The sequence below is a fragment of the Centruroides vittatus genome, unplaced genomic scaffold, assembly GCF_030686945.1.
Source record: "Centruroides vittatus isolate TY-2023 unplaced genomic scaffold, ASM3068694v2 contig_1158, whole genome shotgun sequence".
NCBI lineage: Eukaryota > Metazoa > Arthropoda > Arachnida > Scorpiones > Buthidae > Centruroides > Centruroides vittatus.
The window spans coordinates 465,820-480,757 of NW_027120744.1; the positions used below are offsets into that span (position 1 = coordinate 465,820).

Below are 14,938 nucleotides of genomic sequence, written 5' to 3' on the forward strand. Positions count from 1 at the left end.
TTGATCACATGTTTGCACAAATTTATGTGTCACATTAGATTATCTATGATATTGGATTAGTTCAAAGTTTTTATAGAACAAGAATGGTTAAGTGAGAGTAACAAATTGTAATTGTATATTGGAATAAACTGATTCAGTCTGTTTTCTGGTTTTTTTTTTTTTCTTAATTTTATTTAAATTTAAGTTAATGTTTAATTCTAATAATTTTTTTTTAAACAGAGCTTTTTTAAAAAGTTTTAAATTTGTTCTTTTAAAAAGTCTACTTTTAAAACAGTTTTAATGAAACTTAAGATTTAATTTTAATAAATTAACTCATAAATCTTTAACTTTTACTGTTTATAGAATGGAACAATGACTGTGCAGTATAAACAATATCAAAATAGTCTAAATATTTGAGTCAAAAAGTTTTTAAGCATATTTTCAAATTTTATAGGTAAATACCAAATTGCTGTAATTAAAGTGAGAGTTAAAATCAAGCGAAATTTATTAAAAATTTTAAATATAAACATTTCTAATTAATTTCCTAATCATCATTAGATTAATGAATAGAAGTAAACAAAAAGAAATCAAGATAAAACAAAAAACAAATTGTCAAATTTATTTAAAGAAATATAATTGAATTAAAAACACACAGTAAACACTTGATAGTAATATAAGTTGTACTACTTAAAGACAAAAACCTCTATCTCCAAAAACTAAAAATCAAGTCGCTCAGTTGTCTTTATACCTAATTAGTATCCTTTATCAATACTACCCACATTTTTAACATTAGATATTTTTGTCAGTATCAGTAAAGGATACTAATTAGACATGATAACATATGTGAAATTTGATTTTCAATTTTTATGAAAATAATCTTTTGCTTTTGGATGGCAAAGTTGCAATTATTGCTATTTCAGTTAATTTATTACAGTTATATTGTTTAAGCTTTTTAAAAATACAGTTATCCTAAATAAAATTCACAAAAATTAAAATTATAACAATAATTTATTATAACATATATAGTAAATATGTATGTTGGTGATCGGTTAATGAACATAATCCGTTCCAAGACTTTGTTCGCTATCTGAATTGTTCGTTAAACCAATTATTGATTTACCATAGATTTTTATGGGAATTTGATTAATTTGTTCTGGAAACCCCAAAAAATAAAAAACATATACTTTCTTACATTTATTTATATGTAATAATAAAAATACATATATACAGAGTCTTGCATTTTTATTAGTCATGTTTTTTCCATTTGTGGGGGTTAAAGAATCTGTCCAATGTCGATTGCTTTTCTTTCTTCTTCAGGATTTTTCAGAAGTAATTAATAGCATTGTAATTGTAGAGATCCCTAAGCCTATTAACCTCAACCTGGTTTGGATGCCATTCTAAGACCATTGTTCTGATATCCTCCCACTTCTTCAAAACATCTTTAATAGCAGATATTGGCATTAATCCTCTTTTTCAGAAGAAAACAAATCTTGCCAAGTTTTTTGGTGTTTATTCAAGAGTTCTTAGTGTTCTTCTGTCGTCAGATCTGTTTCAGGTCCCATTATGAGCTCTTCAATGTTCTTTATTTTTTAGATGTGATTTTTGTTACTCTTTTAGCTGCTTGAGTCTTCTTGATTATACAGTATCTTCTTTATAAAAGATTAAACTGCGGCCTACTGTAGACCTGTTCAAGCCATACTGCCCAGCAACATCAGACATCTGCCCACTCTCTACCTATGCTATTATACTCTTACCTTTCGAAAATAAAAACAGACGCAAAACTTAACGAGTGGCCGCCTGACAGTCTCGCGAATACTATAAAATAATTGTTTCTGTCAGAAAAATAAAAGGCTGGAATTTCAAGGGAGAGTTTCAAAGTTTGGAGGAATACTATTTGATCAGTATATACTGGGTTGAGTATTAATGTCAACATCTCCCACGCTCTGAAAAGTTTTAAATTGTTGCCTGAAGACAAAGGGAAGACCAATCGGTATTCATTATTTTATGTCACTTCTTGTGTTTGTTTTGTGAGGTGTTCGTTATCCAAACATGTGTTTGTTGTCTGAATATAAAAATCTTTCACAAAAGTATTTATTATCCGATTTGTTCGTTAACCGATCATGCATTGTATTGTAAATTATGTTTGTATAATAGTATACACAGTGTATCAATTAAGTAATGAGATTGTTATTATAACATAAATACAAACCTTTATTTTTAAAAAAGTGGACATTTTGAAATAATCTCCTGTCATTACTATACAATGCTGACATCGATCCTGGAGACTGTTGAAGGTGAACTAAAAGCCTTCAAGTTATTGGGCTGCAATTTGAAAAATTTGTAGACATAAATTCCTACTGTCATCTGTTGTTTGTCCTTCCTTAATCTCAAGAATGGTGTTAGATAGATGAATGTTGAGATAAGATATGGAAAGCTTAGGGACAGAAGGCCCTGCTTAACTATATATGAACTTCCAGTTTGGACCAGAAGTCATGTTATTTTGATTCAAAAATTTTCTCCTGAATGGAGTTAGATAGATGACTGGCATGACTATATTGTTAACAGAAAAAGTGTGATGTATAGGTGCAATACACTAGTAAATTGAGAACATTATAATGAAAAATTGCAACCTGGCATTGTGACAATATTACGATAAATAATTTCTCATTGTTCACTTGCTTGGTTGTTACTTTCTGGATGCTCAGCATGCTATTAAAATTGTTGTTTTTCAAAACAGATTTAATTTGCAGAAATAAATAAAATTAGCAGGAGCCAAATTGGAAGAATAGGAGAGAGGTTGAATGACGATGATTTTTATAGAGGCCAAAAACTAAGTAATAAGTGAAGCATTATGAACTGTTGCATTATCATGTGAAAGAAATCAATTCTTGTCGACAAATCATCTATTTCTCAGTTGCCCCATTCATTTTCATAACCTCTTTGCTTAAATAATATGCAGCATTAATTGTTGTCCCTTGGGGAATTAAATATTTAACCTCACAACAACTGGCTGATGTCTTCAATGGACTCTTGATCTTTCTGAAAATGAGCATGACCTCAGAAAGCCCATGCTCCTCTCAAAAATTCATCAGTAATTTTTAAATCCTGTAAAGTTTCTGTGGAACTTTACCTAATTTGAATAAAATTTAATGGCTACCCAGTGCTCCATATCTATGCTCACCTACGCGACAACACAGAGATACTACAAATCACGTGATTGGAATACCAATATAAATTTGAAATAGAATAAGAATTCAAAAATGTTTTGAAGAGCAATATGAGTGACATGATTCCCCAAATATGCATAGAGAGTGATAATGATGTTCTAGAGATGTGGATTAGATTGTTTGACTAAAGTTGTTCATATTTGTGAGATTTCAAGAGTTGTTGTGTTGCATGGTGTTGTTAGCCGAGTATATGAAATAACAAGACCCTGAGAGTCGCTCGGCTTTGATAGAATTAAAAAAAGAGGTTTATTAATTTCAGCGAACATAAATAATTTACAAAGAAACGATTACACACACTTACTAATTACTAATACAAATACATTTGGGACTGCGCGTAACAATGTCATCAATTAGTCCCCGCGTGCCGACAAGACAAAGAACTTATTCTAACTTATATCTAGCTTAACTAAGTACAGGGCCCTAGAGAAAGATAAGGTGGAAGAGAATTAAACAGAGATGATAAGACTGAAAATTGGTTCGAAGGGGTGACTGGCGGTAATAAATAAGAAAAAAAAACCTCGGATCCGTTCCTTAATAACTTTCTTTGTTTCTGTTCGTCCCGTTTTTCTCTCTCTCCGAAAAATCTTCCTTCCTCTCGCTCCTGTCCTCCTATCTCCTCTGACGTAACCCCTCGACCCCTCGGTGTCACACCCTTTTTGTTTTTATTACCGTCCAGGCCACATGTGTCGACTAACTACCGCGTGGTTAAGTAAATAGAAAACGGAAGTAAAATTGTTACTACAGGAAGATAGTATAAGGAAAGTAAAGAAAAGAAAATAAATAAGGTTTAATAAAGCCACATACGTCCCCACCAAAAGACATATTAACAATTAACAGAAACATTAATATGGAGATACACAACCATTAATGGATGATGAACTACAGTTCATCTTCCAAAGTGAAGCCGGCGATAGTCCACTTTCTGCCCCCGTAAGTTATACGGGTGGGAGATATTACCCCTCTGTTCCAGCATGGTCTCATTACCCGAATCCTTGCGGTCTCCTTGATGCTGCTGGTTATGTTGATTATACCTATTGTAGCTCGCCCGTTGCGCAGTGGGTAGGTGAGGGATGTCTTCTTCCTCTTCAATCTCCTCGATCTCTCCGGATTGTGATCCTTCGTGTCCAATTGGGATGTTACGCTTCCGTCTAGGCTCACGGAAGTTTGAGAAGCACGGTTTTAGTCTGTCTATGTGTACAACAAGTTTTTCCTTTTTATTACAATTTTCGATTTCCGCGTTAACAGGCCCCAGGAGGCGAGAGACACGGAAAGGACCTAAATATTTTGGAGAAAACTTGCCTTGCTTCTTCCCTTTCCTTAACATCCAAACTTTCTGCCCTACCTCAAAGCTCCTCACCTTCCTCCCTGTGTTGATGCGGTTACGGTTAAGTTTGTTACGGTTGCGACTTAATTCGTATGCCGATTCACGGATGCATCGTAACTTATCCATAAGGAAATCACGGTACTCCCGAATACCCGGGTAGTCATTTGTCTGTTCAACAGGGAACGCATGAGGGAATTTAGGATCAAATCCGTAAAGAAGAAATGAAGGTGACTCACTAGTAGAGGAGTGTGTAGCATTATTATAAGCGAACACAGCAGTCTGTAAGAAGGTATCCCAATTGTTGTTGCTGCCGCCTGATATTCTGGCCAAAAGGTTACTGATGGATTTGTTCACACGTTCACAAACTGAGTTCGAACAAGGGCGATATGATGTCGTAACATTGTGCTTGACGGTAAGGATGTTGCACATTTCATTAAAGATGGAGGACGTAAAATTCGTGCCCCGGTCAGAGATGATGATCTCGGGACTGCCATATCTGCAGACTATCCTTTCGAAAAACACATTGGCTACAGAGGCCGCAGATTGGTCCCTTAAAGGGACGGCTTCTGTGTATCGAGTAAACATGTCAATTATGGTGAGAATATAACGATTACCCTTATGTGTTTGATTTAAAGGGCCAATTATGTCGATTGACACCTTTTGAAACGGATAATTAGCGACTTCCGTTTCTTGAAAGGGGGCTCTTCCTTGATGTAAGTTATGTTGTTGGCAAACTTTGCAGAACTTCACGAATCTATCGACGAGTTTTTTCATCTTCTTGAAGTAGTAGTAACGGTTGATCAGGTCACACGTTTTTTCTTTGCCGTAGTGTCCGGCTAATGGTGATTCATGGAATGCTTTAATTACGTCATTAATTGCTGTTTCCCCTACACAAACACGCCTCCATTGACGTATTCCAAACCGTCCCGGTCGTACGTGGACTAATACATCACCATCTACTTGATACTCAGGAAGTATGCCACTACTCGGGTAATCATTGTAAGAGGGTGGGAATTTAATTAAATGATTTCTCATTGGACCAAAAATTCTGTCCCCAATCTGGGACTTCTTTACCTTTTTCCACAACTCTTCACTGATGCAATTAATGACATCGCTGTTTGAGGGGGCTTCTTCTCTACTACCATGTGGTCGAGACAATAAATCAGCCACTGGGTTACTCTTCCCTTGAACATGCGTAATGACCAAATCAAAATTAGATAATTCTACGGCCCATCTCATGAGGCGGTTATTGTGATTTTTCATATTTTTCACAAAGGTTAAAGGTTTGTGGTCGGAAAGCACAGTGACCTTCTGACCAAGAATAAGATGTTTAAAGTGGCGGAGGGCTAAGATTATTGAGTAGCATTCCTTCTCGATAGTGGAATATTTTAGTTCGGGCCCACGGAACTTCCTACTAAAGTAGCCAATGGGAATGAGTTTCCCTTCGCTTTCCTGTTCTAAGACCGCACCAGCCCAGGTATCTGAAGCGTCCGAGTGCATGAAAAAAGGTATTTTAAAGTCGGGATGAGATAGCACAGGGGGTTTAGATAATAGTTCTTTAAATTTTTCGAAGCTTGATTGGCACTGGTCGTCCCATAAGAACTTTACATATTTTTTAGTCAGATATGTAAGAGGAAGAGCAATCTCGGCAAAGTTTGGGATAAAGTTGCGGAAGAATCCCACCATTCCGAGGAAACTCCTGACGTCTTTCACATTACGCGGGGGTTGGACTTCTTTAATCGCATCCACGTTGCAGGGATCAGGTCGTATCCCCTTACTATCGATGATGTGTCCCAGATACCGCACTTCTTTCACCATGAATTTCGATTTTTTTGGGTGCAATTTCAAGTTGGCTTTGTCTAATATAGAGATTACCTCCCTTAGGAGTTTCACGTGATCTTCAAAGGATTGGGAGAACAACACAATATCGTCTTGAAAGACGAAACAATTGATATCTATGAATCTCCCCAACAGCCTAGACATGGCGTATTGAAAATACCTCCCGCTATTCTTTCCACCTTGCGGGAGGCGGCACATCTGGAATTTTCCCCAAGGAGTAGAGAAAGCAAAGAAATGACGTGTTGATTCATGTATGGGTATCTGGAAATATCCAGACTTTAGGTCGATTACCGAGAAGAATTTGCTTCCCTGAAACTTCGTTAAGATCTCATCCACACGGGCTAGAGGGAACTCCTGGGACTGGGTTACTTCGTTAATTCTTCGTAGATCGAGAGTAACCCTTAACTCGCCGGACTCCTTCGGGACAATGTGAAGGGGGGAATTCCATTCAGAAGTACTCTCCTCGCAAATCCCCGCCTTCAGATATGAAACTATCATTTTCTTTAGTTCACTCAAATAACATTGCGGTATTCTATATTGTTTTGTATTAATTATTTGGTTACTTTTAATGATAGGTGTATGAAGAAATTCCTTAGTACCGGTCAAATCTTCTATTTTCCGTGCGAAACATCCGGGGTGTTCATTAAAGATACGCTCCACTTCCTTTTTTTCGTAGTCTTTCAAATGGGATAAATTAACCTCCATCGTATTATCGGATTCCTCCCTTCTGAATCCACAACACTGATAAAAGTCATCAATTTCGGTTCTATTCCAAGATGTTACATTCTCACCTGTTTCAATTAATACTTCCGGGAACCTGTTTAACACATCCATACCCAATACTCCTTCGTATTCGACTTCGGATGGCAAGTGCATGCAAGTCATTTGAACATTTTGAGTTCTCCCTCCTCTTTCGATCTTGATATTAGACTCCCATTCGCATTCGATAACCTCCCCACCGATTCCTCGTAGTCGTTTCCAACTCCTGTGAAGTGCACCGTTCGGTCCCCTACTCCATATCTCGCTCTGAGCGATCTTCAGGCTTAGCACGGACCTTTCCGCACCCGTATCGACCAGAAACTTGATACTGGTACCATAAGCATCACCAAGAATGAGGGGAAGGCCCTTTTTAGAGAAGAACACATTAGGGGCCAGGGTTAGCTCGATGCATGGGACGTGATACTGGCTATCATCACGCCCCGTAATTAGTTTAAATCATTTATATTCCGTTGAGGGCACTGGCGGGCCAGGTGGCGAGGATTCCCACAAATGTAACACCTTTTTAGGACAGATCGGTTCGGGCTATCCTTATTTTTATCTAGATTTCCACCCAGTCTTTCGACCAAACCATTAACAGTACTACATAACGACCCCACCATTTTTTCCAACCTTTCAAGTCTATCGTCTTCCTTTGTTTTCACAATATTCATCACACCATTCGGATCCTCATTAGCGGTTGGGTTCTTTATTTCAATGGTGTGTACAAATTTATTTTCTCTACTAACGTTACACTCGAGTTCGACCCGTTCTTCCCTCTCCGCTTCCTTAATTGCCTGATCTAAGGTCTGGGGTTCTCTCCTTAATACGTATCCCTTTAGCTGGGGCCTTAGGCCCTTTATAAATCTCTCTCTAATAATGTCATCCCTCAAGGCACCAATTTTTTCGTTATTGGAAGCGGCCTTCGACAACAGTGTATTCATGCGGATGACATAGTCACATACCGTCTCATCATGGTTCTGCTTAATACTTAAGAGTTGGTCGAGTGCATTCTTTTCCTTAAGTTCTCGCTTTTCGTAACATTGAATTAATTTTTGCCTAATTCCCTCAAAAGTACAAGGATCTTGGTCAGCCAAGCTGAAGAACGTCGATAATGGCCCCCCTTTTAACCGAGCTTGTAAGACAGCCAATTTCACTTCACTGTTCCACCCAGCCAGGCGAGATATATTATCTATGGTCTTGAAGAATTGGCGGACATTAACCAAATCACTGCCACTATTAGAAAAAATGGGAACCATTCCTAGAAACCCTGTGACTACAGGAGGGATCCCCTCACCCTCGCCTCCTGAGGATGTAGCAAGATTGTTCTGGTTACAATCATCCATAATTAATGATATAAAAATAATACAATTGATTACAAATTGTAGGGCCTTAAATCTACAGGCACGATAATACAATGCTACGTTCTATACAATAAAAACCGTATCCCGTTACTAACAGAATCCTGTCGCGGACGCCATTGTTAGCCGAGTATATGAAATAACAAGACCCTGAGAGTCGCTCGGCTTTGATAGAATTAAAAAAAGAGGTTTATTAATTTCAGCGAACATAAATAATTTACAAAGAAACGATTACACACACTTACTAATTACTAATACAAATACATTTGGGACTGCGCGTAACAATGTCATCAATTAGTCCCCGCGTGCCGACAAGACAAAGAACTTATTCTAACTTATATCTAGCTTAACTAAGTACAGGGCCCTAGAGAAAGATAAGGTGGAAGAGAATTAAACAGAGATGATAAGACTGAAAATTGGTTCGAAGGGGTGACTGGCGGTAATAAATAAGAAAAAAAAAACCTCGGATCCGTTCCTTAATAACTTTCTTTGTTTCTGTTCGTCCCGTTTTTCTCTCTCTCCGAAAAATCTTCCTTCCTCTCGCTCCTGTCCTCCTATCTCCTCTGACGTAACCCCTCGACCCCTCGGTGTCACACCCTTTTTGTTTTTATTACCGTCCAGGCCACATGTGTCGACTAACTACCGCGTGGTTAAGTAAATAGAAAACGGAAGTAAAATTGTTACTACAGGAAGATAGTATAAGGAAAGTAAAGAAAAGAAAATAAATTAAGGTTTTAATAAAGCCACAGTGTTAAAGACCAATATGTAGAGGTTCTCCCAAAATAAATAATTCTTTCCGATTGTTGCACCATTTGAGTAACTTTGTTTGGGCCCAGAGCGGCTGATAATCTTGATCAAACACTTTTTTTTTTGCCAATTCCATTGACAGTCTACAGTTTCTGATGTCCTCCTGATGTTCTAGGATGTGAGAAATTAACATTCTGGCCATGGCCCCTATGTAGCTAGTCTTTTCTCCTGATAGATTATGTTTTAGTGGAATTTGATAGACCTCAGATTTTTCATTCAATTTAAAAATATCTCTCATTGCATAATAGTCTTCTTAGCATTGGTTGTGTGGTTAATGGTAAAATAAACCATTCTAAAAAGATGTACTATTTTTAACAAGACTGGGCCTAAAAATGGTATCAGAGGATGTGCTATTTTTAGATCTTCTTTGTTACTAAGAAAAGATTGTACAAATAGCTTATTTTTAACTCTGTTTCGGAGGAAATGGAATTTAGATCTGGAATATCCAGCTTTTTGCATAGCTCTGCTAATGAGTTGCAGTCCTTCTTCCACTAGCACTTGGTTGGTAGGGAGAAGGTAAGCCCTCTGCATGAGTGAAGTTATGGCAGAGTTCATGAAGTTTAAAGGTTGGAAGGCTGTTGCAGGGATAATTTGCGGTGTGCTATTGTTTCTATGATGTACAGAAAATAGGAGCTCAGGAGATGTATGGATTTCTAGATCTAAGAAAGAGATTCTGGCATTTTGTTCTTCCTCTACTATGAAGTTGAGAGAAGAATAAACAGAGTCCAACGCTTGAATAAATTGTTTTAAATTTTCAGTTTTTCTTCCATCTCCTTCTCTAATACATTTCTTCTATTTCTCCCTGTCAAGGGCTTCTTCTCTCTTAAGTTCCCTCTGGTTCAAGTCTTCTTCCACTTTATCTTTCCAATTCATTTTTGGTCTTCGTCTTTTTCCTCTTTTCTTTTATTATCAGTTTTCCGATCTTCTTTCCAAAATAATTATTGCTTTTTTGCTCTATGTGGCCAATTATTTTTAGACAATTATTTTTGCATAAAATTTATTTTAAAACAATTGTTTTTACTTTGTATGATCTTTGTTTAATTTTTATTAAATTTTCTTTTATTATTACATTAAGAGAATTAATTATTTAATTATATAGAAAATATTTAAAAAGCATTTATAATTTTTTACTATTTTGTATTGCTAAAGATTTATTTTATTTTATTTCTTTTAATTTTCAGAAAATTTATCAAGTCTGAATTGGACAGGTATAATATATTTTCTTTTATTCTCAATAAATTCTAACTTTATATTTATTACTGTGTCTATCTTCAATTATTTAAAACTTGTCTTGTTTAATATTTTAAAATTATAACTAAATTAATATGATTGGTTTTTAAATACTTTATGGATTCTTGAACATAGCATAAACTGTAGACAACAATAGTCTAGTTGTAGAACTTAAAAGGTTTTGTGTCCTAAATATTTTCAGTTATTAAGGTTTCTATTTTCAAAACAAATTTACACTAAAAAATTATATCAAAATACAAATAATAAAGGAAGGATGAATAAATATAAACAACTTAATTTTTAAATTAAATCAAATTTTACATTTTAAAATATTATTATTAGGTGAATGTTTAAAGATTACATTTATTATTTATTTATGAAAAGTTCAAATATTGCAATTTTAAATAACATTCAGATATTTTCAAAATATTCATACTTAAAATTTCATTCGGAACAAATTATTTAATTAAACAAAACTAGGTAATCCTTCTTATTCAGCTATTCCTTAACAGCACTGAAGAGGGGTTGGGAGATAAACCAACCCGAAATGCATATGAGTAAATAAACGAAAATTTTCCCTAACCATTGCTGTATGATTGTCTACCAACATCATCATTTGGATTACATGGACGGTACACACAAAATTAGTATACACAGCAACCATACTTACTACGTTAAGATAGAAAAAAAGTTAAAAAAATAAAGAGACTTTGTTTTGGGGGTTGGGAATGGATTAATTCATTTTACATTCAAATTAATGGATTATATTCATTTTACATTGTTTCTTATGGGAAAAGTTGTTTTGGTTTGAAAACAAATTAAATTTGATTTAAGTAAACTGAGGTTTGACTGTATTAATATAATTCCTACAGAATCCTATTTAATTTTTAAGTCATTACATTATCATTTTTTTAGCAGTATATATTACAGTTATCATGTATCAACAGAGATATTAGACATGTAATATTTCTTATATAACATATTATACTTTTATTTTTTGCATCATACTTCTCTCCAGAGATTCTGGCTTTTATACCATTTTCAGTTATTTGTCTTTCTTGATTAAATGGAAATAATTAAATTATTTTTGATTTGTGATTTACTTTTGCTTAATAAGCAATAAATGCTATTTTATACAAAAAGAGATAAAATGGTGATTAAATAAATATCTATTGTAAAAATATTTATATACTTTCATGATGTATAAATAGACATGTAGATACATAAATCTTCTTTTTCACCTAAAATTGTTTATTTTTTTATTTTATTTAATTTTTTCTGTTATAATTTTTCAATGCAGATTGTTAGCAATGAGAATTTTTTCTTCAGAAAGGATAAAAATAAAAATAAGCATTTAGTCTTCTAAAACTAGACTGTTGTTCTCTATTATTTTTATGCTTTGCTATACATAAGATTTATTTCATTTCATAATGTAATTCACATCAAATTTGATATATGTTTATTTAGACATAGACCAGCTTTAGGTAATTGTTTGGGAGCTTTTGCTGGAACATTCCCTGTTGCATTTTTAGAGCCACATTTGAATAAGCACAATCAATATTGCATTCATGGAAAATTAGAGGAACATTCCCTTGAAGCACAAGGTAATTTTAAAAATTTTAAATGATATATCATTGATATTTAAATAATAATTGTGTTTTTAATTAACTAAAATTATCATGATGTATATTTAAATAAATATAGCTGTGATGGCTGAATTAGAATCAAGCATGCCAACATTAGATGATTTAATGGGACAGGTAGACAAATTTGTTACTGCTGGAGGAAAATATAGTGAAACACCATATGTTATAGAAGTAATGATACCAATGCTTTGCAGGTATTTTAAATTCAGAATATATTTGATCATAATCAAATTATAGTATTTTGTAACTAATATTTGATGATAATAATAATAATAAATAATTTAATAATAACTTTTATAAGATTATAATTCATTTCTTTCAAACAAAACTAGAAATAAATGAAGCGTGCAATGCCATAAGGTTGTAAATGTCATTTTTCCCAAAATACGTTTTATTGAAAAAATGAATTTTAAATGCAATGTTTTTTCCAACAAAAAAATATTGTGGCGATAGTGGCGCTCTAAGTGGCCATATTTTGAAGATGAATTTATGTGCAAGTCATAACGTTTTAAGTGTTAAAGTGCAAGCCACGTGACTTTTGGCGGTAAAATGTTATGGTTTACATTTACATCATTTTGTTGTTCCAATTTGTAACGCAGTGAGTTTTTTACGCAGAACCGGATAACTGAATCCCAGTTTATTAATAGTTAACCTGTATCACCTTATTATTTGATATTTCAAAATGATATTCGGACTTCCATTAATCTTTCAAATTTGAAGTTTTTAAATACATTTTAACTTTTATTACACTAAATTAATACCTTATTGTTTATATTTTCCTTTATTTATCATAATTATATTACAATTGATAAAGATTACAGCCCAGTTCAAGTACCAAAACTGTGGGCCCAACATTGTTGAAGCCAGGAAGCAGTCACTAATAGATTATTGCCAGTTTTTAATGTTAAAATTGATATTGAATTTGTAAATTGTGTTTAATAATTTAAATGTAAGTTTTTGGTATTCAAAACTGTTTTTCAGCTGTAGATACATTAATTTTATGATTGCGATTGTTTTTGGCATTTACAACTTTATGGCTCTAACCCTATTTTTAAACTTTTTTTGTTTCCTTACCATCATACTTAGGTGTTTGAAATTAAACCCAATGTTTTATTCCAAAGTGTAAATTGTTAAAATAATTTTTATAGCATTTGATTAAAGTTTGTTCATTAGAAAGTGTTTTTTCTCTCTCCTGAAAAGTTTGTTTTTTGGCATTTACAACATTATGGCATTGCACGCTTCAAATAATCTTTAAAATTTGGTTATGAAAACAGACAAAAAAAATTCAAGTCATACTTTTACTGCTATGCTTTGTACATAGTAAATAATACTGTGTACAGTACTGTACATATTGTCTGTCAACTCAACAGTCTCTGTAGGCAGTTAAGGTTAGAACATATTTCATATACAACATATAATGTATGTGATTAAATTATGTAAACAACAATATACTTTGAATAAAATAAAATTTGTATTTTTATGTCTTAATTTGCAGCTTTTAAAATGTGCAACTATAATTTGTAATTGTTGTTCAATAAAAAGTTAAAAAACAATGGGATTGGTAAAAAATTTGGTTCTAGTAGAAGTTAGTATCTGTTATTAATCATTTGTCTCACTAATCACTCGAAGTTGGTTATAAAAGAGTAGTTTCTTTTTACTCGTCTTTTAATCTGAAAATATTTTATTTTTAGAGTTTACAAATATTTTTATGTAATTTGTAAATAAATTTTGAGTTTTATTTCAGAACTTTCATTGTTTTATATGGTGATCGCATCATAAGATGATTATCATCATTTATTGTAAATAAATAAAATTTGAAAATCATACTAAAGTAAATAAACACCTTACATTAAGAATTCCTTTGTAACATTTTGATTAGCAGTTTTAAGATTGATTTAAAAAAAAAAACCTTTAATTCTATTAAACATCAATTGAAGAAACTTCTTTCAAATTAATTTTATTTTTATGAATTTTATTAATGCTTCAGCCTTTTAATTAATTTTCCTTTTAAACAGTATATGTATTTTTTAATGAAAAATCAAAATAAAATAAAGCATAAGAGCTTAATAAACAGAGTACAATGTATTCAACTGAGCACACAAATTCAAGGATCTTGTTTAGCACCTGTTTGATAAAGCACAGATAAAAGCAATGTTTCATCTGAGTTTTTTTTTATTAATGAGTTTCATTTACTGATTTAAATATTTAAAATTCATCAATAAATCATTTTATTTTTTTATTTAAAGTTATCTTCCATTCTGGTGGAGTCAAGGGCCTGATAATGTGAATTTAACAACTGGGTATGTTTTAGATTTTTTTAAATTTTAATAGACATTCCATTTTTATTTAATTTTAAATGAAATGTTTATATTTTACAGAAATCATGTCACTATGGTAACAAGTGATCATCTAAATGCTTTACTAACTAGCATATTAAATTTATTGAAAAGACATGCTGGAGAAGATGGACATAGTTGGATGATTAGTATTGCTGGTATGAAATTCTCATTAATAATTAAATGGATAATTTTATAAAAATATTGATCAACTAAGAATAATGAATGTTTGATAATATACAGGGTGTCTCAAAAATGTACCAACAAACTTTTAGGGGAGGTAGATAACATCTAAAGGAATGAGAATTGCATAGGAACCCATAACCGGAAACATCAGGGGAAAGTGGTAGTAGAGGTAGATCTGAAAAGGCACAAGACAGTGATTAATGGGAAACATTTATTGGACATAATTAGTACAAATGGCGTACAAGTT

At 33.2% G+C, this 14,938-nt stretch overlaps 1 protein-coding gene and 1 long non-coding RNA gene across 2 annotated transcripts in view; one reads left to right on the top strand and one right to left on the bottom strand.

Moving 5' to 3' along the window:
* The window catches only part of LOC136979862 (uncharacterized), a 233,162-nt gene extending 231,195 nt beyond the window's left edge, over positions 1–1,967 (bottom strand). Inside the window, exon 1 of the long non-coding RNA XR_010881455.1 lies at positions 1,354–1,967. This is a non-coding gene — a long non-coding RNA (uncharacterized lncRNA). The remainder of the gene's footprint in view (positions 1–1,353) is intronic.
* RyR (Ryanodine receptor) overlaps positions 1–14,938 on the top strand; it is a 417,183-nt gene that overhangs the window by 240,979 nt on the left and 161,266 nt on the right. Inside the window, 5 exon segments of the mRNA XM_067275817.1 lie at positions 10,475–10,501; positions 11,991–12,127; positions 12,228–12,363; positions 14,416–14,469; positions 14,548–14,663. Of these exon segments, the coding sequence (XP_067131918.1) occupies positions 10,475–10,501; positions 11,991–12,127; positions 12,228–12,363; positions 14,416–14,469; positions 14,548–14,663 (470 nt within the window).